The 24456-nt window shown below is 46.9% G+C and overlaps 1 protein-coding gene across 1 annotated transcript; it reads right to left on the reverse strand.

Annotated features, from left to right (window-relative positions):
• Window positions 1-1148: 1148 nt before the first annotated feature.
• Window positions 1149-18726, reverse strand: LOC135901363 (uncharacterized). The gene is made up of 3 exons (XM_065431121.1): window positions 17862-18726; window positions 3521-3657; window positions 1149-1499 (listed from the first exon to the last, which is right to left on the reverse strand). The coding sequence occupies exons 1-3, from the start codon at window positions 18348-18350 to the stop codon at window positions 1172-1174; spliced, it is 954 nt and encodes a 317-aa protein (XP_065287193.1). The 5' UTR covers window positions 18351-18726; the 3' UTR covers window positions 1149-1171.
• Window positions 18727-24456: the final 5730 nt, after the last annotated feature.

Here is a 24456-nt window from a genome sequence, read left to right on the forward strand (position 1 = left end):
GAATCCTAACCAACTGACCCAAGTTGCCATCTTGATCTCAGTAGGTCATGGCTGCACCGATCACGTAGACACCCCTGGTTCCTCTAACCTTCCCCCTTACAAAAAAGTATCGTTGACGCTCACGACGGTATGTGTTGCGTATACGTTTGCTTTAGTTAGGAACGGTTAGGAAGGTGCTCTACGGACACACATGAAATTTACGCGTCAAGAAGTCGCTGGCATGTCACTGCGTCTGGTGTTAAACAGGGTGCCCCAGCTAATTTTAGCCAGAGTCTAAAAATATGCGAATGCCACATAGCTGTACAGAATGTTCGCTGTCGCTTGGGAATTTGTATACTGCCTAATTAGATATTCTTAGTCAATTAATCAACTTCTCAAATATTATGATTAGATTAACACTGTCAGTGAGGAAATTGTAAAGCGACATGGAAAACTCCCGGTACAGCTTTCTGTTACTCAATACGTGCTACATAAAAGTGTTTTTCCGAACGCGAAAGAAGCCTGTTTAATGACAGCCTGTTCAGGCTGTCATTAAACAGTTGGTAGTTTGGCGCTTCACTGTCTCCCTTTCTTCTGTCCCTTTTCAAGAAATGTATTTTGCGCCAAAAGTTGCCGGGCGACTGGGCGCGTGAGGCAGACTATAGCGCCGGACGCGCTGGGCTTGTACGAGCCGCAACGTTCTGGCACTCTTCCAACTGTGCTAAGACAGCGTGCCAGGAACGGCGCTATAGTCTCGTGAAATCTCGCGAAAGTGAAACTATATCTGAAAGTGATCGCGTGAGAATACCGCCCCTGTTCAAGTCAGAAAGGTTTGGCGATGTTTGTCGACGACACAAGTCGGAGCCGCTGTGAGGATCAAGTGCTGCACTCACGGCGAAGAATTTAGCGAGACCGAGTGATGTAACACCTAAATTCTGTCTTCACAAATTCGCAAATCAATGTGGGATTCCTGCGACGGGCACCGCCGGACAGCTGTGCCAGCGGCGGACATCAAAACGACCAGGAGAGATGAGCGCATAACAGCTATCGATGTTAACTGCTTCGCAGCCTAAACGTTGAGCACACGAATCGAGTGGCACGCAACATACGTGTGCGCTAGTGCGTTGACCAGCGCAATTCGTGCCCCATCTACGCGCCGGGACTAACGCTCACCGCGTTGTTCGCATTTATTTCAACCAGCGAGCTTTTCGTCGCTCTCCAGAGGCACCAAGCGGCCGCCTCGCCCATAGCGCATTGGTATGGCTCCAGTCAAGAGGTCGGCCAGGGTGACGGTGGAGGCCACGTTCAAAGCAATCTGTGGCACGGACAGCAGGAACCTAGGCTCGTCGTCCGGGACTTCCGGCCCGATGATGAGCGGCCACTTTCGCGCGGCACTGATGCGATGGATTGCCGTGGGCGTCATGGACGGCGACCACGGTAGCATCAGCGGAACTGGACCCGCTTCAGCGGCTGTGGCTGGCGCGAAGGTTGCCGTGTTAGCCCAGGATTCTTTGCCATCGCTGCGGGAGACGAGGACACGTATACAGAAAGAGCTAGCCCTCGATGAGACGATCATTATATATATATATATATATATATATATATATATATAAAACGAGAAGAAACGGGGTTAACCAAGGGACCCAATTTTAATGATCATATCATAAGAAGCGAATAAACAAGGACACCAAGGACAACATAGGGAATATTACTCGTACTTAATAATTGAATTCAAGAAATGAAAAATAGTGGCAATGAAAGTGGATGAAAAAACAACTTGCTGCAAGTGGGGAACGATTCCACATCTTCGCATTACGTGTGCGATGCTCTAACCAATTTAGCTACCGCGGCGTCGTTTTCCCGTAAACTTTCTTGGGTTTTTATGTTTTACTATTCGAACTAACCTTGGGAGTTTTAGCCAGCGCCACCACTCACAAACCTCTCAAGGTTACTTCTAGCAGTAAGAAAGAGAGGTCGACCTGAGCCAGTGCGCTCTAGTCTGCTACACTGCCTTGGGGAAGTTGGAAGGGGAGTGAAAGTACTGGGATGGATGATGATGAGAAATATGAAACTTAAGTTACTGTGCAAAGACATGGAAGAATACAAGGAGTCCGATTCTATTCCGTGCTCCCTTAATTAGCAAGGTACTAAATCTTGGTAACTTGGAATTGGGAATCCGTTGTAACCTTCAAAACAGAATTACACCATATATAGCCATAGGAACGAAAAGAATTGATACGTTTGATGCAGCTCTGTCTGATTTTGTTTTATTTTTTATTCTTTTGTGTAGTTATGAGTAGAAAGCTAACATGTCTTTTAGTCAAAAAAGCGCACACAGACAAGGCCTTGCCTCCGTTCTCGTGTGTTTGTGCAGCAACATTTGCTGGCCCCAACCAGTCGGCCTGGGAAAAAAATTCTTAAAAGAGGTGATTGCCAGACAATAATCGTACCACACAGCATTATTCGTTGGTGCGAGCGACCAATGCAGCTTGCATCACGCACGCAGTTATAAACTTTCAGCTTGACGCACTTCTCATCACTGTATAGCATTTGTATGCCTCAGCATACTCACTCTGCAGTGTACACTGCACTCTGCATATAGTGGGCTTTGTGTAATGAACGTAGTGTCATTGCCTAACACACATGGCGCATCCTGCATCAGTGGTGCTTTCAAGGCTCCCCCCTCTCCCTTCCCCCCACTGTCCCCGCCTTAGACATGCTGTGCCAGTACTTCTGACACACGACTTAACGTTGGTATACTGCTGCGCAGGGCAACTCGTGCTCAGATAAACTTATTCCCCTAGAACGGTCCATGACACAGTTGCAAGTTCTTCACAGCGTTTTCTCTCAGAAGGAACCGGTTCATAAAGGAATTATTATCTTAAATTAAATGCACTGCACGGCCTCATTGCAGTCGCAATTTAGTGCTTGTCAATTCGTCGTTTCACGCAATAAATGGGCTTTTCACTGCTCCTGTAGCCATATTTTTCGGTAGTGTATAATACATGGGTAGCGTTCTCTTTTTTTTTTTTTGTCCCTTTCAGATAACTGAAATGTGCCTGACTGTGACTGACTGAGACAGGACTGAACTAAAGGCAACTGAATGGAACTGAAGTGAATCGAGCTGAACTAAATTGAACTGAAGTGAACTGAACTGACCAGAACTGAACTGTACAGGACTAAACTGGTATGGACTGAACTGGACTTGACTGACATGTGTGATGGGCTGGTTGTGACTGACTGACTGGCTGGCTCTGGTTGGCTGTGACTAGCTGGCTGGCTGGCGGGCTGGCTGGCGGGCTGGCTCGCTGGATGGTTTCGATGTTTCGAGCACTAGGGCTATGAGAGACGGCGCGGACATGGAGGAGACTGAGCACAAGCTTTGATTTATGTCGGACCAAGGGGAAAGGGGAGGGGGAGGGAGGGATTCTAATAGCCAAGTGTAATAGCGTTTTCGCGCGCCGTTTCCATCGGAGTGCAACGGGCACAACCGCGAATGAAGCCCTCGACCTTGTGCTCCGAGGCATCGACCGGCACTTACCGATACCATCCGACACCTTGTGTGGGTGTGGGCCACAGGCTCTGCAGGGAAGCCCATTCCTCTGCGCTGAAGCACTCTCGCAGCCAGCTGAGTTCCTCGAAAGAACCATAGTGAGCTCTGTGGCGGCACAGCTCATTCTGAGAAATGCAGGAAAAACAAAAAAGAACAAGCGTGTTGTAGACGCGTGCGGCTAGCACGGGTGTACTTCGACACAGGAGCGTATTTCCCAGATCATCATCGTCGTCGTCGTCGTCGTCGTCATCATGAGGAAGACGACATCATCCTTAATTTCATAAACGCACTTTGTTGTTGTTGTTGTTGTTGTTGTTGTTGTTGTTGTTGTTGTTGTTGTTGTTGTTGTTGTTGTTGTTGTTGTTGTTGTTGTTGTTGTTGTTGTTGTTGTTGTTGTTGTTGTTGTTGTTGTTGTTGTTGTTGTTGTTGTTGTTGTTGTTGTTGTTGTTGTTGTTGTTGTGACCAGCTCTTGCACGCCATGCTCTCGGCTAGGGGTCAGCTATACGATTCAAAAGCACGGTGCACCGTACAGCTCAGTGCAACGCTTGCATCAAATTCTAAAAGGATATCTATGCGCTGTAAGGATAGTAAGAATGTCCAGCTATATAAAGCCACCGTAAAATTGGAAGGAAAAACTAAAAAAACAAATGGCATACTAGATGTACTGGAGTGCTTTTCCCAGGTAGTTAGACAGACGGACTGGTGAACACCGTGTGTAAAGACTGTATATAACGTGCGCGTGTGTGGTGCAGCGGACGACCAGCGGCACTAAACGTAGAGAAAGAACGGTTGGATTTGGCGCGAGATCGCAGGGCGTGGCACTTGGGCCAACAGCAAATTGCGTATTCTTGGGGATGGAGAAGAAGTCCTTCCGTCCTCCGAAGGTGGAACACCAGAGGAGCTGTAAATGACGTGATAAGAAAACTTGTGTTGAAGACTTTATTGCATCACTCATTGTAACTTAGTAACAACGGTCACAGTGGTTTTGCGGTCGCTATGATATACACTAATCGGCATACTCGCAAATGCAGGCACATCTTTGAGAATGTCAAATCGATGCGTCTACGCCGCTCGGTGGCCGGTTGGGCTGGATCGGTGCGGCATCGCAAGTGGTATGTCTCCAACACGAAACGCGTAAGCCACTTCCTTTTAGGTCCTGACCACGCCGGCATCACGATCACGAGCACATGCCTAGTCGCTCAAGCTACTAGACAACTAGGGCCACTGAGTCAGTGTAAGCGGCTAGTTAAGCTAAGCTATGCTAAGCTAATACCCTTGTCGCCTGGGCAACCCCGATCTCCGTTGACAGGAAACTCCCTAATGGAGATTGAAGGCAATGGGGTTACGGCCATGCTACATGGCACTGTGCGAGCTCTAGACGGGCACCGCATGGGACAGAAACGACGCTGCTTCGCTTACTTTCCCTTGCAACTGCTCACATATACAATCGCCGTTAACGGTAGTCTTTCTTTTCTTTTCTTTTTAGCGCAGTATGTAATGTAATGAAATTACAGCGAGAAAGTTGACTGCACGTTACCGCAAGAATTGTTTTCCAAGCGTAGCGAAGTTGAAAGCGATGCTGGCCACACTGCTTTCTTGCTTTCGTGCGTGGGCAGCGTGGGTAACGTTGTTCGACCGGTGCGCTTCGGGTTGTGATATTGTGCTGTGTAATCGCGCGTGTGCTGGCGGTGAGCTCAACTGTTTCCAGATGAGTGACGAAGCGGACAAACAAAAGAAATGGCGGGACGACGTTTCCCCACGCCGCATGGCGAATTATTGGTGTGGAGGGTACAGGCGCTAAGTCTTTAAAAACAAATTAAAAACTGCCATAACGTGGCGTGTAAACCAAAGCAAAAAAATAGTAATAACAATGCTAAAATTTGTAAGCGAGCCAGTTACAACGATTTCATTAGCGTGGTTTTTTCGCAGCTGTGGCTATCTGGGAACGAGAGTACTCAACCCAGCCGTAATGGTTATTGGCGAACTCCCTTCTCCAAAACAGATAGATAGATAGATAGATAGATAGATAGATAGATAGATAGATAGATAGATAGATAGATAGATAGATAGATAGATAGATAGATAGATAGATAGATAGATAGATAGATAGATAGATAGATAGATAGATAGATAGATAGATAGATAGATAGATAGATAGATAGATAGATAGATAGATAGATAGATAGATAGATAGATAGATAGATAGATAGATAGATAGATAGATAGATAGATAGATAGATAGATAGATAGATAGATAGATAGATAGATAGATAGATAGATAGATACGGACGGACGGACGGACGGACGGACGGACGGACAGACAGACAGACAGACAGACAGACAGACAGACAGACAGACAGACAGACAGACAGACAGACAGACAGACAGACAGATAGACAGATAGATAGATAGATAGATAGATAGATAGATAGATAGATAGATAGATAGATAGATAGATAGATAGATAGATAGATAGATAGATAGATAGATAGATAGATAGATAGATAGATAGATAGATAGATAGATAGATAGATAGATAGATAGATAGATAGATAGATAGATAGATAGATAGATAGATAGATAGATAGATAGTGTTACGCCTCACTACGGAGTTAAGCATTTCCTTGGACGCTTCCCACGAGGCTGTTGTCTAATCAGCACGCGCTCATACGGCGACGAGGCCCCGACATAGACTGTGACGCCCGCAAAGGAGCTCACTTCGAGGCGACAACTACAACTCTCCGTGGAGGCGGTTATCACCGCGTAGACCCCCTCTAGCTGAATCTGACCCTGACAAGCTGAACTGATAGATGAAAGGGGCCAACGTCGAAGGCTACCGTGAGAACAGCGTCGACTTGAATTTCCCAGATTGTGACGTGGTTGCCTCGTATGGCAACATAGGAGGCGGAGTCCGGCGGAACGATGCGTCAACATGGGAGGTATAATTCGACCGATTCGACGATTGTGATTGGCCGAGATACTGTCATCAGATTCCCTAGTCTAGTCTCCTAGGGAAGACGACTGTTTTAAAAGCGGGGGCCTTTGGTGTGTGAGAGTCTGCTGACGTGCCCTGGTGCGAGTTCGGAGGTTTAATATGCTCCTATGCTAATCTGCTAATATGCTACATGGAGTGGGCTCCCGTATTTGGCGCCAGTGGGAATAATGTCAAATAAACCCCTCTCTCTTCATTCCTACTACCGGACTTACTCATTCCTGTGGTGGTTAGATTCCTGGCCTAAACGCTCCACCGAGCCGCAACAATAAATACGCTCAAAACGGCTGAAGTGGGCAAACAATGCTACTCTCATAAAAATACAGTTTAGTAGAAGCTGCCGACGAAGTGATCAACCACATGGAACAAATAGGAACCTTTCTCCTCCACATCTACATATCTTGCTTCTTTTGCTCGACTAGCACTGATAAGATAATTTGAACGCAGTTTCCTCCTGGTTAATGCGTCTATAAAAGTAGATGCGAAGACTTCAAGGTATAAACCAATTTGAATTACTGCTGTCACGATGTTCTACGTTTTCATATCGTTTCGTGTTTAGAGATTTCTGATGGCCGATGTCGAGGCCGTTGTGCGCACGAACGACAAACAAAAAAAGAAACATATGTTCTCTCAAGGACACAACCAAATACAAGGCACAAAAAAATAACCAATGCTTTCACAAGAAGGTTCAAGGACCACATACAATTGGTGAGAAAACTGTCACCGCATCAGGGAACAAATTGCCAGAAACAATGCTGTACTTGCGGAGGTACCGACGGCGGTGCACGACGCTGGTGTAGTTGCAAGCCGCATTGGTGGTCGACACCGGTGTAGCACGCCCGGCTGGATGTAGACGGGCAGCGGTCAGATGCCCTTTCGGCGTTCGCCAACCACGGCCAGCTGGAAGGAGCTTGAAGTGGCGTCCGTGTACTCGGTACTCGGCAGGCCACTACTCTCACGTCCAGGGCGCCATTTTCTCCGTTCTGCCACGTCTGCAACGCTCGCCGTCTGCCTCCAAATCCTTCTTCACACACTTGCGACAGAAATAGGTTATGTAACATTACTTCGCACCTCACTGAGGTCCCGGATACATGATTTAAGCCGCATTCGCCGCACTGCAGAGTGCTGTTCAGGAGCCCACTCGTCACACGCCGTGCCTCTTTGAGGAGCGAAATGTACCTGATCGGAGTCCGGAGCCGATCTCCGTCAGTTGTATACGTGGTCTTTTGCACACTTCGTGCAAAATACAACGCATGTCGTAGCCTTCTCTAAATTTGTGCATCCAGGGCCAGCATGATTCCTACACTGAATACTCTATATATATATATATATATATATATATATATATATATATATATATATATATATATATATATATATATATATATATATATATACATATTTGTAAGTGTAAGCGTAGGATTCAAGATTGATATGCAGAAGAAAAAGGTAATGTTCAATAGCCTGGCACGGGAACATGAATTTATGATCACCAGTGCACGAGTACGTTTATCTAGGTCAATTACACACAAGGGACCCTGATCACGAGAAGGAAATATATAAGAAGAATAAAAATGAGCTGGAATGCATACGGCGAGCATTACCAAATCCTGACTTGGAGCTTACCATGTGTTCAATCATTGCAATTCTACCGGTGCTAACACATGGGGCACAAACTTGGAGGTTAACAAAGAAGCTCAGGAACAAATTAAGGAATGCGCAAAAAGCGATTGAGCACAACATATTAGGCATAAAGTTAAGAGACAGGAACAGAGTGGTGTGGATCAGTGAGCAAACGGGGATAGCCTTTCTTGTTCTTGTTGACATTAGGAGAAAAAAAATGGAGGTGGGCTACTAATGTGTAGGACAGATAAGTCATGAACCAACGGAAGGATGATGGTTTGGGCTAGCTGATTTTCCATTTTAAATTGTGTGGTACAGCGCGAAGCAGGGACAAGGGACACAAGAAGCGCTTGTCCTCATTTTTCTGGCATTCCTTGTCCCTGCTTCGCGCTGTACCACACAATCTAAAAACCACCATTGGAGTTACAGCATGAGTGCCAAGGGTACTAAAGCGCAGTCGAGGACCGCAGAAAATTAGGTTATGTGACGAAATTAAGAAATTTGTAGGTGCAAGATGGAATGGGCTTGCACAAGACAGGGGTAATTGGAGATTGCTGGTTACTCCTTCGTCCTGCAGCGGATACGAAAATACACTGATGATGACATATATCATCATATACACATACACGCTCTTTCTTTTCCTATCCGCCTCTACCGCGTGACTGGCTTCCTACATTTCGCACAAACACACTTTTAACGCATAAGCATTCCTAGCTGACTCACCTAGGAAATCTGTCCGCTGGTCTATCGGTCCGTCCGTAACACGTACTACGATGGGCTCCATAATGAAAACAGAATAAATTTGAAAGAAAAAAATTCACGCAGGAACTCGTCTAGAAGTTTTCAAAGTATGCGTGAACATTGTGTCACTTGCTCATCTCAACGTAGTCCGGTGACATTATCAACCCTTATCGGTCCTTATCAACCGTATCGGATATGATACGACCCTTACTATCAATGTTATCGAACTTGATTCGACCCTTATCGGTGCTTATTAACCTTATCAGAATTGCTCCGAGCATTATCAACCTTTATCGCTATTTAGAACCTTATCTATCCGCGTCGAACCACTATGAGACCTATATAAGCCCTCATCACTCCCTATCATCCTTATCAACACATCGACTGCTTACCTGTTTGTTGTGTGGCGTGAAGCGTATGAGCCCTCAGAGACCGGCGGCATTTCGTTCGGTGAAGGAACGTGTCAACGGAAGGCGCATCCCGCGATCACCGAAAGGCATCGCAGATGAGGATTGCTTGGCATTACATTTTTGCGAAATTAGAATTTCCCTGATGTCTACAATGCTCCAAGTCGGCTCCACATGTGGTCCTAGAGATAGCTTTAATTTCACCATCACCAAACATTTCAACAAAGCCTTCACAGAAACTATTATCCTATGACATTTGTTTTGTACCGCTGGTACAATACAATCATGTGGTTCAGACATATTCACCTTCTGCAAGCGCGGGTGTTTATAGCCCAGAGGGTAAGACACTGGGCTTCTCGGCGTGGGGTCGTAAGTTCGAAACTCATCACAGTCGACCTTTTACAGTGGCGCTGTGTACGCTAACCCTCGCATACATTTTTCAATGTCCGTGCCCCAAAACTTCCGCGCTCTCTATGACGAGGCAAGGCAAACAAGTAAGACATATGCTCACAACTGGCGCAGCAAGAGGAAAGCTAAGAAACCACCCGAACCATAGATTCATACATAATTACTAGAGCGAACTCTGGCGCCAGTGTCTACGGGAGTTCCAATCGGGGTGGTTCGTCAGCATACGAATTATGGGAACTGTACATGGATTTGCCTAAACTTCGTTTTTCCTGCCTTAAACGTTTTTGTAAATCAATTTTGTAAATTCTTCGTTTTCAACAAATTATCATCAGCAGCAGCAGCCTGGCTACGCCCACTGCAGGGCAAAGGCCTCTCCCATACTTCTCCAACTACCCCGGTCATGTGCTAATTGTGGCCATGTTGTCCCTGCAAACTTCTTAATCGCATCCGCCCACCTAACCTTCTGCCACCCCCTGCTACGCTTCCCTTCCCTTCGAATCCAGTCCGTAACCCTTAATGACCATCGGTTATCTTCCCTCCTCATTACATGCCCTGCCCATGCCCATTTCTTTTTCTTGATTTCAAATAGGATGTTATTAACTCGCGTTTGTTCCCTCATCCAATATGCTCTTTTCTTATCCCTTAAGGTTACACCCGCCATTCTTCTTTCCATAGCTCGTTGCGTCGTCCTCAATTTAAGCTGAACCCTTCTCGTAAGCCTCCAGGTTTCTGCCCCGTACGTGAGCACTGGTAAGACAAAGCTGCTATACACTTTACTTTGAGGGATAATGGCAACCTGCTGTGGATGATCTGAGAGTGCCTGCCGAATGCACCCCAGCCCAATCTTATTCTTCTGATTATTTCAGTCTCATGATCCGGTTACTGTGTAATGCTGTCTAATAAATGATTAAATCATTCTAATATCAAATATTAAATAATCAAATATTAAAATCACCCGATGGAAAGATTCGAACACAGGACCTCTGTTTCGTTTCGAATTGATTAATGCGAAAGCATTATATGCCCCATTACCCGTCGGCGTCGACGTGACCGAAAGATGGGACCAAAAATGGCCGACGGCGCAAAGTGTAAAAAACTCATTGCCCTTCCACTCTGTGAAGAAGGATGACCAGCGAACCTGTCTATGTGGGCACCTTAATGCACCTCCGCCGCTGGTCGGACCGGCACTGCACTATCTTCGGGATCGGCCCGCGTATGAGGAGTGCTTAACGCCTGCTTCACCTCCGCCGTGTAACGTGCCGGTATTGCAGGTATTGCACCATCTTCGGGATTGGTCCACGTATGGGGAGTGCCTAACACCACGTCATGAGTGAATAAAATGTAAAAATCAGTGATGTCCTATATTGAATGCGCTGAGCGGCCGCTCAGTGCCTTTGAAGCGTAACTCCAACGTAACTCGTCGTAGGCGAGTGAGCGCGTTGAGACGCTTGGCGCGTTTTGATTTGGCCTTACCGAGGCGCAGTTAGAACGCAGTGTCTCTGCCGAATTTGTTTGCTTTATACATTATTTCTTTGTAGCGATTCGTAACACGCGACAGACGGACGGGTTTCCTTGTTGGGTAGCACAGAAATGCTTACGCGCTTAAAACTCGAAGCAAAACGTTAGCGGTGGTGAGTTTCAAACTTAGGACCACACACTCAGAAGCCGCGTGTCCTACTTACCCACTGGGCAAACGCCCCCGCTTGCTGAAGGCGAATGTATCTGAATCGGTGGTCGGAGCGATTGCGATGAGGTTGATAAAGACCGATAAGAGTTTATAAGGGTCCTATCGATTACGGCAAGGTTGATAACGACCGATAAGGGTTGGATCGAGTTTGAGAAGGTTGCTAAGGACCTACAAGGGTTGATATTGGTCGGATCAAGAGCCAAAACAGATTACAAGGCCAATAAGGCATAGGAACACTGCTTCGTCAATAGCGGTAAACGACATGCGTCGCGTCGTATGCGTGGAGATGAGCATGTGGATCAATGCTGAGCTTCTGCATAATTTTTCCCCACTTTCCGACTCCGAATACTAATGCAATAAAGGCACATATATATATATATATATATATATATATATATATATGTGTGTGTGTGTGTGTGTGTGTGTGTGTGTGTGTGTGTGTGTGTGTGTGTGCGTGTGTGTGTGTGTGCGTGTGTGTGTGTGTGTGTGTGTGGTTTCTTCTATGAGAAATCGAAATCGTTAACAGAATAATTAACACAATTAACCAACGACCATTCGTTACATTACGGCACATATTTCAATCTACGAAGTATAACCAGTGAGTGCGCAAGGCCTATCCACTTGGAACTATTTCTCAGGACTATAGTAGTTCCGAGATATTAATTTTCAAAGTGTCTGACGAAATGCGTTGTCGTTCCAGTTACCTTCGTGCTTCAACGTATTAAGCAGCGTTCTCGAGAAAAAAAGTAATTGGAAGAACAGTGCATCTTTACCGCAAGTTTGACGGCGCATATCTCGGAACCGGCGCAATCTTCATAATCCGTCCTAAGTCGATATAAGCCGATATGCTTTGCATACTCACTTGCTAAAGTTAGTAGATAAAAATCTGTGTCCTAATGTCTTTAGTAAAGGAGTTCATTATTGTAACTATGTTAATTATTGCTGAACCATTTTGATTTCTTGTAGAACGAATGGCCGCCTCGAGTGGCGCAGCCAGAAATTTATTTTCGAGGGGGGAGGGGTCCGCCAACAACTATCACTCCTTCCTTTCGTTCAGCTCTCTCTCTCTCTCTCTCTCTCTCTATATATACATATATATATATATATATATATATATATATATATATATATATATATATATATATATATATATATATATATATATATATATATATACACACACGCTACGAGGTGGCCATTCGTGTAGCCGGGGGTGGGGAGGTGTTGGAGGGTCGAGACCTCCCCTTAACTTTTCTGACAATCTCCTACCCCCCCTTTCCCAGGAAACAGAAAGCTTCAGTGTATATTGGTTTGGTCCTCACATGCAACATGTTAGCTTTTCAACTGCTTCGATTTCCCTTTTGTTCATTGTTTTCTTGGTTTCAATTTCAACTACAGCTGATTACCTCTATGCTTCCCTTGCCTTCATTGGTTGTTGGCGTTATATGCTAGTGATCAAAAACAATCGAAACCCTCTGTTTCCCTTCTTATCGTTCATTCACAGCGATGGCCTCGAATTCTTGACGCCAGTAAGCACACGAGAGTTATATGCCACGTGCAAGCCCTCTTAGAGGGCAACTCCGGCATTTCTTTGACCATGTAAGGATATTGTCATTTTCAAATTGCATTGGCATTCCTGTCACCGGTAAGGTGGTTCAATTTTCATAGAAATTCATCAATAATTTCAAATAACCAATAAACGGGATACCGAAACTGAAACGGGTAGCTGCTTCGTGTGACATTACGATGAGTCAATGATGTCAGAGCCTACCCTACCATAATGTAAACACGCAGTACACGTGGCGCTAACGCCAAACCAAAGCTTATTATGTCTCCTGACGACACAAGGAGCTTTTACAGAGTTCCCGAACTAGAAGCGGCAATTTAAGCGACAGTGGAGCTGTAGTCTCTGACGTCGCAAACACAGGATGGCCATTAAAAAGTCATGAGCCGTGAACGCAACCAATCTTTAAACTTAAATTTTCAGGAAAACTAAATGACTTGCAGCCATATAAGTTGGCACGGATAATCAAAGTGCAAAAGAGAACATATACTCAAAAAATTTATCCAGATAAGCGTGCATCGAAAAATCGCCGGAGTTGCCCTTTAAGTTCATGCGTTACGTGACAGCATTGCACGAAAAGGGTGTTCCACACCAGCCCACCATGGCTTTGAGTAGCACTGGCTAACACTTGCAGTCCTAACCTACTACTATGGACGTCTTAGTAGCACAATTTGTCGCGCATCGCACGTGAAGAGTGAAGGTTGAGAGTGCCGTTCACTTTGTTTTCCCTTTGAAGGCGAAAGCCTTATATTTATGTTTCAAGGTCGCGTTGTGAGGTACAGGAAAAAAACTCGAAGTTTCGCCCGAAAGCTGAAGCACTGATTGCGATAGCAAATTATTAGATAGTTATTTGAAGTAAGGATAGTAGCTTTATAGGCCGTATAAGCTTCTAAAACTTCGATTACTAATTTAGCAATGATATAATGTGTAAGCTCGACTGAACGAGGACGCAGAAAGAAACAGACACACCGAAAGAGCGCTGTCTCTGCGTATCTGTTTCCGCGTCCTCGTTGAGTCGCGCTTACGCATTGGATCCAAAGCAACTAGCCCGCCAACATGATATAACTAAATTAACAAGCATGGTGTCACGCTCGTACAGGTAAGCATGATGAGCGCGGAAACCCGCTGTCAAAATTCTGGAGTGAGGAATCGCAGCAGCAGCAGCGATCGAATTAACCTTCCTGCATCTCTCGCTTGAACCTGAACGAAACGTCGAAAGCACTGCGCATACCAAGCTACCGGCACTACACGCACTGTGCACACATCGCATATCGCTTTGAAGATGAAGCCTGCGTAGACACTCATTTTGGCCACGTTGCAGATCGCCTTCAAGATACGGCGCCTGCACAGCCTTGCCGTAAGCAGCAGCCACCGCAGAAGAACGCCTCCCCCCTTCCTCGTCTCACCTCCATGCCTCGCACGCGACAGGGGAGGGCGCACATCCGGCCCGCATTCGCCGGCTCACCCTAGCACGCTTTCACTAGCACATACAGCAAACAATTTTATCGCCTGGCACTGTATACTGAACCTCACGCCGACGCCGACGGCGACGGCTGACATGCGCCTGGAGGGGTCCATATGATTGATATCTGAATAAAACAGAGGGCACCGGGAAAGGGAAACAGCTGTGCTGGAGGAGGGTTCTGAGAAAGGGCGACGGATCGCAGTTGGAGAGCTGAGGAAAATGTCAGCGCGGCGCCGGCGGGCGTTGAGGGGAAAGGGCAACAGCGGTGCCCTACTGGAAACGGCGGGAGCCCGCTCGCAGCGCGCTCGCCCGCCTTGTATGCGTCGCCACGTAGTCTCAGTGCTTCATTCCACATAGCTATGTGTGACTGCGCACCAGGTCCTAGCCTCAGGCGGGGAACGCCGAGAATGTACGCCACGGCGGAAGAGGCTAAAGTGCTCGAGAGATAGGACGCTGCGGCACGTGCGATAACAAATTGCACAAGATGTGCACGTGCGGCAGCGGCCTTTCTCTGCATCAATTCTGCATTCCCAGAACGCCTGCGTCGCATTGGGGCCGCATTTTGGTGAATGGGAACAACAAAGCTCAACCAGATCAGCAAAAGGTTCTGTCAGCAGAAAGTACAACACAAGGTTCAGCAGCAGGTCAACAGAAGGTTCAACTAGGCTTTTGCCTTCACATTCTTAGAAAGTTCTAAGCATCTCCCGTAAATTTTTGGGTTCATTATTTTCTACATTTCAATTTCAACCCCAGCGAATTACATCTATGCTTCCCTTGGCTTCATAGAATGTTGGCTTGATACACTGAAAAATAATTTTCGCTCTTAATAAAGTAAAAAAGGGTGTAAATGTGTCTATAGCTGACACCCTTGCACCCTTATTGGGTATAATGGTGTTACTTATAGACAGATGTACGCCTTTCTTCACTTTTATGGGCGTAAATTATTTCACGGTGTATGATAGAGATTAAGCGGCAGTTTCACTTCGCTTCTCTAAGAGGCAGGACGTGTGCCAAGTCAACTTCTGAGCAACATTTTGCTACGTGGTGAATGCTGTTTAAAACATGAATCCGGGACCTTCCGGGACCAGAATCCCGGACCTTCATGAATCCGGGCATTTTCCGCTAAGTCACCACTGATTTTTTCCCTACTTCGACGTTCCTAATGCTAACGCACTAAGAGGAAGCTTTACTTCGGGCCCAACTCCGACACGGCCTATTCAAATACATGCAAAACGCAAAAACCCTTTTCTGAGATAACCCCTGAACCAACTTTAATGAAATTTGTTATATTTGAAAGAAAAAGGTAAATTCCAGTGACTGTGGCGAGCAGAATTTTGATTTAGGGCCTGAATTTTTTTTTAAGTCATGAATTCGAAAGTTTGAAAAAGAAAATAGAAGCACGAAGTTTACAAAGTCATTGCTCTGCATCAAGAACATATTTCGCGGTTCTGTAAATGGCATCCATTAGATTATTAGATTAGATCATTAGATTAAAGTGGACAAATTATACATGTCATTTTATATCTTATGTGAATTTGTTGCGTTGTGTACAACGGCTCTGCAAAAGCAGTATTTTCGTATTACTGAATTTTTTGAGATTCATGCGTTACATATCAATTTTGCCCGCTTTAGATGTACTACAAGATGCAGTTCACAGAATTGTGATATCCTTTTTCATTGCTGAGTTACAGAGTTGTAAACTTTATAGTATCGTTTTCTAAAAATTTTCGATATTTGCCCATTTTTAATAATGAGTTGACGACTTAATTCAAAAATTCAAAACCAACAGTCACTAGATTTTAAGTTATTGCAACAAACGCAACAAACGCAACAACAAACGCAACAGACCTCGTCAAATTTGGTGCAGTGGTTGCCGAGAAAAAAGAATTCTCCTTTTACATTTATTTAGATAGAAGCACCCGAGCTAAAGCTTCCTCTTAAATGAAGCACTCGCAAGTGCGCGAAGGAGGATTCGGGTGAAGATGGCTAGCGTGGCAGACGTGGCGGGAAGGAGAAGATGGCGTCTTGAGCACCCTGGGCTACAGGCTCCCCCGTGGGCATAGACGCCATTTCAAGCTTCTTTCTGCAGCACGCGGTTGGCGAACGCCACAAGGGCGTCCAACCCTGTTTGTCCCACAGTCTACAGAGCCTTTCTCGAGCTCCTCCAGGCGAAGACCGAAGCGGTGCAGGCTGTCAATTGCCTGTCCGTATCCAGCCCGACACGCTACACAGGTGTAGACCGTCGATGCTGCTTGGAACTACACAAGTGTCGAGCATCACCGTTGGTACCTCTGCAAGTACTGCATTGTTTTGGTCAATTTGTTCCTTGATACGGTGGCTGTCCTCTCACCGGTTGCATATGGTCAATGAACCTGATTGTAAAAGCATAGTCTTGTTTGTTTTATGTGCCTTGTATTTGGTTGTGTCCATGAGCGAATGTATGTTTTTGTTTGTCGTGCGCGCGTACAAACGCCCTCGCGATTCCCAATGACGAATCGGTCATCAGAATTCTGTAAACACGAAGCGTATAACATCGTGAGAGCACCAATTCGAATACGAGGATCGAGGTATAGAAATGAGTTAGCAGGACAAGCGCTCTTCTGTAATTGCTTTACGTTGAGGTCTTCGCATCGAAATTTATAGACGCATTACTCAGGAATAAACTGCGTTCAGACCATGTGATCAGCAGTAGTCAAAAGACTTCGGATTTTTTCTGCATTGGTAATTTCATGTGATCAGCAGTACTCGAGAAATAAAAGGCTGGATATGTTTCGCGCTGTTGATAACTTCCAAGTCTCCAGCTTCTACTAAACTATGCTCCTTTGTTTTTTTTTTCCTTTTTGTTCTCTCTTATACATGTACATTGCGTTCAGATACAGCGATTAACACTTCCAGTGACCTGCGATTAAGCAGTGTTCTCCTTTCTTACCGAGACGAAAAACTGCGATTTTAGGGGCTGTTTTTCTCTTCTCCCTATAGAACCACAGGCCCCTGAAGTAAATGTAGACACTCGCAATACCAGTAATGAATCACTAGTACTTTCGGCACCGACCAGTTGTGTCCTATTCTTTTTATGCCGTGTTTTTGACATCTGGATGCCCTGTTTGCCCCCTTTTTCGGTACTCACACCCGCCTCATTCTCGGCTTTTCCGGGTTGCGTACCCGGCTCCAAGTATATGTACAGCTGTCTCCGTGAAGCTTGTAGCACACCCATTACTTCTCGCGCAGCTTCGCTTCCAATGCTGTGGTGAACTCCCACGTTCTCAGCTCAATACAACTACGTGTGAAAGCCAGACAAACGCAACAGAGTTCGGTACTCCTTCCACTACCCCTCTCCCTCCAACGCAACGCCTCGCGTATACAGCTCCAATGTAAAGCCAGCTAACGTCTCGTGGACGTTAGTTCGGGATTCTCTCTAAACGTAATTAAGAAGACTGCTAACCTTTCGCTGCCTCCGTACGCGGCTTCTGAGCAGCTCGCGCTCGCGGTACTCGGCGTCGGCTCTGAGTCGCCGCTGGCGCTGTGCGTTGCGCGCCCTCTCGGCTGCCCGGTAGGACTCGTCCAGACGTCGGATCCGCTGCCGTTGGGCGTTCAGCGACCTCCTCAACGCGGCGGCCGCCGCAGCCATTTCCGCGCAGCACTGCTGCCGACACAGTCGTCTACGACGAGGCCGCGGCTGCTGCTGCTGTTCCTGCCGCTGCTGCAGCAGCAACATGGGGAATGACGCCGGAACGTCGGGCAACGGTTCCACTTTTACAGCGGAATCAGCATGATCAGCAGCAACGAAGGCGCTGGTGCTATTAAGGGTGCAATGTTTCGTGGGGAGCGGGCAGTACTTCCAGGCGCATACCGTTCCCTCGAGGCAGTCGTTGTGGTTGGCGCCGTTTGGGTCAGCGCATCCGCTGTCGCCACAAGAGGAGTTGAGCCACATCAGGAACGCAGCAGGTAGTGTCCACGACCTTCAGGATGATAGCGTAAGCAGGCAACGCACCGACGGCGGCCTGGTTGCTTTCCCGCTGCAGATGCCCCAGAGATTTTTCGGCGAGACCCGATGGCCGGAGGGGTAACCGCGTTATAGGAACGTGTACCGCGGGTAGCAGGCGTACCGATTCTTGGATCTGGAGCCGACCGTCATGGACGCGAACTTGTGGACCAACCAACGTGGCTCGCGGTGATTTGACGACGGCCTTTGAGCAGTGGACGCTGCCAACCGCCGGAGCTGGGAAGCTGAGCAGATTCAAGAGCACGTAAGCCTGGCTGCTGCAGTTCGAGCCGTGTGCTGCGTGCGTGTGGGCGCGCGCTGTGGTTGGCAGCGTTCATCTTTCGCGCCTTGCAGTGGGCAAGACGGGCGGGAATCTGTCGGTTCCTTCTTGGCGCGGAGACACCAAGGAATCCAACACCAACCATGGACAGCACCAAGGAACAGCATGCACATTGGCGGTTGCATTAGCAGTTGTCTATGATATTGTAAACGCAGAGAGAGAGAGAGAGAGAGAGAGAGAGAGAGAGGGAGGGAGAGAGGGAGGGAGAATAAACTTTAATCGAAACAACAGGCAAGCGAAGCTAGCATGAGTAGCACCTCAGCTCTGCAGTGGGGGGTCCCCTCAGTCCAGGAATCAAGTGGCCTTAGCTTCACTTCTCGCTCGCTCGACCAGTTCGAGCCATGGTCCGCCGAGTCGGAGCTGGACAGCGCTGCCTCCCGTTGCTATATGATAGAATCTGTTATGAGTGTGAGCTCAGATGTGCTTCCGCGTGCCATGTCGTGTGGTAGAGCGTGGCGAATTCGTCACAGTATGGGCATTTATTTATTAGAACACATTGCAAGGTTGATGGCGCGGCAGAGACTAAATTGTGAATACGTGTTTGTAGTTTCCGCCATGCTACGGCTTGCACTAGCGCGAGAGCATGGTGCATCGGCGCTAGTGTTCTTCGTGACAGGCGGTATAGTGCTGTAGTGTGCCTTTGTATACACAAGCATACTACCGACACCGATACCCCTAACCTATAGGTTAGCAGTATCGGGTCAGGATGGAACTCCTCCTCGCGTCCCTCTCGCGGCTCCCGGTGTGCGTGCACTCGCACGCAGGCGTGTGCCTGCTGATTGCCGCCTAAGAACTCATGCCCCGGAGTTGACGCTATGTGCACGTATAAGGGGGGAGTTGGTGCGCTACAATGAGAACGCGATGTGCGGCGCTGTAAATTTTGGGACTGCAATAAATTCTGGATGCTGCACGAGAGTCCTTCGATACTACGGTCCATTTTCTGTGTAGTCTGGTCGTGATGACTAACGCTATCGCTAGTTTCTCCGCCTCCGAAGCACTGGCCCCGGGAATAATATCAATGCGTCATCGGCAACGTATGCTCAGTTGTCGTGGCGAAGGCTTGTTGTTGTTGTTGTTGTCTCAAAGACTTGTCGTGGGTAGTGGGCCCATGTTGCAGACGATATCTCGCGAACTAACATCGTCTTTGCAAGGTACGTCTTGATTCTCTCTGGAAGCGTGTATACAAAGCTTTAGATGAAATACACCATGAGTCGCTAAGAAGCTAACGTCCATTTACCACGAACAAAGTTGTTCGCAACAAGCTATGAGCTTAAAATTGAAGTTGTTTCCTTTATGACATGGCACGTACCCGCGAGAGGAAATCGGCCTAGGTTCACCCTGTAAAACGTAACTTGGTTCCTTCGTTCTCGCTAACTTAATGGACTGTATAGTCAAGGTAAAAATAATATTAATTACAAATAGAAAGAAAAAGTTTAAATAATGAAACGACACCACTTCGTCCGAGTCAGCACCGACTAATGAGGAGCCTCATGCGACCATCGCGTGTGGAGCGTGTGACGCTCAGATTCGCTGGTTTCAGTCACCACGTCCAATTTTACCAACTAGAAATTTAAAAAAAATCGGCAGACACACTTAAGACTGCTTACGTGTGGGAATGCGAAAGCATCATAGTCGCTTTGGTGAAATTTTTTCTTTCTGCGCGTTCCTTGTCCGCGTAAGCTCTCGCAGGCGTTTTAACTGCGCCTCGGCAAGGCCAAACGAAAACGAGCCAGGCGCCCCAACGCCTTCGCTTGCCCGCGAGCGGTGATTTTTGGTGCCACCATTCGGTCACGCCGCCGACTGCAACGCCGGATTTTCGCGTAATGGGGCATGTAATAATGCGCTAACTTAGGCTAATTCATAACTTCGAAGGACTGCTCAGCGGCATTCAAGTGGACATCAATGCTTTTAACGCGATAGCGTTAAGGAGCTCGTGTCGCAGAAAAGCCGGTGTCGTTGGTGTCGGCGTCAGCGGCGTTGGCCATGAGCGATAAATTCCAGAAGGCACTTCATAAATAAAAAACATCTTGCAAGATGGGCTGGTGGGAATAGAACCAGGGTCTCCGGAGTGTGAGACGGAGACGCTGCCACTCAGCCACAAGTTCGTTCCTTCAAAAGAGGACAAAATCGCCTCTAGTGAATGCGGTGCTGCCTTAGAAACGTGCCGTAGAAAGTTATACTGCGGTGTATGTCGGTAATTATGACCATGTAACTTACAGAAGTCGTAGTTTCACGAGTAGCGAAGTACGTTTCCGCTAAATTTCTCCTGCGCTCTGCGCACACGCAGAGCCATCTTGCGGCAAACACAGAAGACACCCCCCCTCGCAATGTACGGCGCTGCCCCGACACGTGGCGCGCCACTCGCCCCACGACTGCGTCCGCCTTCATGGCGCATCGGGACCTGGCTCTCTCTCCCGATCGCGACGTTTGGCTGGCGTAGCGCGTTTGAGTAGGCGGTGCGAACGGGATGCGATAACGCTATCGCGTTCCACTCTTGAAAGCGAAGCTTAAGCGTCCTCCAATTTTTTTATTTTATACTCATTTTATACACTCATGACGTGACACCACATCCCACGCATTGGCTGCGCCGTCACGTGCCCAACGACGCACGCTCTAGGCCACACGTTTAGTCAGCCAGATGACTGCAACGTGACAGGCGCAATGGCGCACACACTAAGCAGGCATCTTATTCAACTAGCCTATCATTACCACCCTTCTAAGGTGAAACCAATATTTCTACCCACAGTATGAACGATATTTTTTTTTTCTGTGTGACTTTCATTGTGACTCCATTCTCTGAATATACACAACTAGTGAATGTCGGGTTGAATGCAACTGTAACAAATACCATGAAAGAAACAAGAAAAAGCCACCGTGGCGTCAGGCAAGCATATTCGTCTCGCATCCCGCAGGCCCGCGTTCGATCCCCACCCATACCGAAACTTACCTAATATTCTTCTAGACGGCATTAATTTACTTTGTTTACAGGAACAACCCTGATAAATTTGACGTTATTTCACATATTCGTTCATGTGGTTTTACTCCTTCCCACCGGTGATTTTTTTTTTGTAAAATCGTTCGGTCACGCCACCGACTGCAACGCCGTAATGGGGCATTTAATAACGCGCTAACTGGGGCTGGCTGGTACGTGCCCAGAAGAAAACGAGTTGTAGCGCTGGACAACGTGACGGACTAAGAGAGACGAAGCGCTTCGTCTGTTTCAGTCACGTACCGTCATCCAGCGTTGTTACTCATTTTCTTCGGGGCATGTAATGCTGTCGCATTAATAAATAAACGCAAGTCGACAACCCCGAAAACTTCAAAGACCGCGATACGAGCGCTCTTTGAGTGCTCGTGCTAGGTTTGCTAGGTGCACAAAACAATCAGAATCAGGTGCAAATACTGGTATATGGTAATTACGTAAAACACGGTCGAAAAATATTACATTGGAGAGAAATTTGTGTTTCTTTTCGTCCAGAATGGATTAGAAGATAAACTTAAATAATCCATATTAATAGGCGCTTTCGTGTGCGACTGTGAACTGCAAGAACTTGTTGCGAAACAAAACTTAAAAAAAAAAAGATGTTACAATCACTGGCCAGAAAACAAGTTGAACTATTGGGTAGTGATTACGATTACAGAAAAGATGTCACCTGTTTCATCCTGGTAAGGTCGCGCGTCGTCTGTGTTATTTCTTCGCTGGCGCGGCTACACAGTTTATGCTCGTAGCCATCATTGACCCTTTAGACCTTCGTAACGATCATACTTACCTCGTGTCGGGCCCTCCGGCGCTCAGAGAGGCTGGGGTCCCGTGCCGAGGCTTCCCATTGCAATGTGGGTGTTTGAAGTGGGAACAGCATGCTCAGGCAGCGTGTAACTGAAGCAAGGTTTATCTACAATACTTTGATACAACACAATACAATACAATACAATACAATACAATACAATACAATACAATACAATACAATACAATACAATACAATACAATACAATACAATACAATACAATACAATACAATACAATACAATACAGTACTTTGCGGCGAGCTGGTTCAACTTGACAGTGTTCTTAAAGCAGCGCAATGGACGAGGGCGAAATGTATACACAAACGTTCAGCGCCCGTCCTGTCGTTTGCGTACTTTCCGTGCCCCCGTCCATAGCGCTGCTTCGAGAACGCTGTCACCATTTATCGTTCAGCGCTCAGGTGGTCCGACATCACAAATGCAGAGTGGGCACACACTAACATGGCGAGGCGCATTCTTCAGCAGCACATGACGTCAGATACTTATTTTGTGGTTCTTGCGGTGCTGTTTGCCTACTGGAGGAAAGTGGTTAAGGAACTCGTAATATGTTTCTTCATAGCAGCGTGCGCGACTAAATTTCCCCAGCTTTGCACAAAGTTCTGCTTTGAGATAGCGACCCTTGGCTCGTCTGGCGTCCCCTGGAACTTCCATTAAACAGTCTCAGTGCACTGGTTCCTCTAACCATTTCGTTCGGAATTTTGAGATGCGTTTTACGAGAGCTGTTTAGCAAGGCAAACTCCCCTTAAGTGCGCACCTGTGAAAATGGCGAAAAGTAAAACTGCTAAAGCTGTGCGGTATAGTAGAGAAGAGGCACTGAGGCATGGAAGAAGAAATGCGAAGCGCTGTGTTTGTGGTTGAAGGTGATAATTCGCTCTAACTACCCGACCTTTCATGACGTAGGCCGAGAGAGGTATACTGACGAAAAAGAAGAAAAAAACACGTGAGGAGCTAAAAAAATTTAAACTGTGATTTTACTTGCAAAATCCATGACATGAATGAGACACACCGTATAGTGGGGTACAACCGAACTGATTTTGGCCATCTGGGGTCTCTTGGCATGCACCCAATTCACTGTGCACGAGCGTTCTTGCATTTAGCCCCCACCAAAATGCGGCGGCGGGGACATGGAAGTCGAACCTGCGACCTGGAGTTAAGAAAAAGGAACTCGTAAAGCAAGTTTTGCAGGCCCCTGAAATTGGCAGATTCTCAAAGCCCGTGTTTTTTGCATTGCCTGAATCATGAGTAGGCCCTCTGTGGGAAGTACGTAGCCACATCTTCTGTTTTGAAACACGTTGTTTGAGCAGGTGATGTCATGAAGTCTCATAGGCTCGACCACCGTTATAGTTCCGCAAGTTTATAAAGGCGACATAACCTGAGTTCGTTGAAGTGGTGTATCACACGGCAGTTCGATGCATGCTGAACTGCGCAAATGTTTATTCTCATTTCTTAAATAAAGTCTCGTTTCTTAGTCTCATTTCTTAAATGAAGAGTTCCTTGCACAGAACGATCACCCCTAGCCACTACACTGACCAGTCACGAGTGGCTTTGGAAATTGGCTGTTTGCGTCGACTTAGCGATCAGCATGAGTAAGCTGAATTCGAAGGTTCAAGCAGTGGTGCACGTTCTTAATGACCTGTTCAGTGGACATAAATTGCTTCAGAACGAAACTGCTTTTTTTCTCTTTCTTTAGAAGCAGCAGGGGGAAGAATCGGAAGAGAGCATTTCCGCTGCTGTTCAAGGATTATTGCGGAGACGAACACGCCATTTCATTTCCTTTTTGTGACAAGAATCGTCGGCTACGTGCACGCCGTTAATATATTTAAAGCTGCATATCTCTTGCGTCACATTGGCACATCCATTCCGAGGGATTGGCGAAAAAAGCGTGGGCACGTGTAAATATGACACGCGCTGT

This window comes from Dermacentor albipictus, chromosome 3 (assembly GCF_038994185.2).
Source record: "Dermacentor albipictus isolate Rhodes 1998 colony chromosome 3, USDA_Dalb.pri_finalv2, whole genome shotgun sequence".
In the NCBI taxonomy this organism is placed as follows: domain Eukaryota; kingdom Metazoa; phylum Arthropoda; class Arachnida; order Ixodida; family Ixodidae; genus Dermacentor; species Dermacentor albipictus.

What these genes read in the sequence shown, in the direction of transcription:
- LOC135901363 (XM_065431121.1), bottom strand. Translation starts at nt 18,350, where the DNA reads ATGTGGCTCAACTCCTCTTGTGGCGACAGCGGATGCGCTGACCCAAAC. An exon ending in GCGTACGGAGGCAGCGAAAG is followed by an intron (nt 3,658 to 17,861) that starts GTTAGCAGTCTT and finishes TGCATTTCTCAG; the next exon opens with AATGAGCTGTGCCGCCACAG. An exon ending in CAAGGTGTCGGATGGTATCG is followed by an intron (nt 1,500 to 3,520) that starts GTAAGTGCCGGT and finishes CGTCTCCCGCAG; the next exon opens with CGATGGCAAAGAATCCTGGG.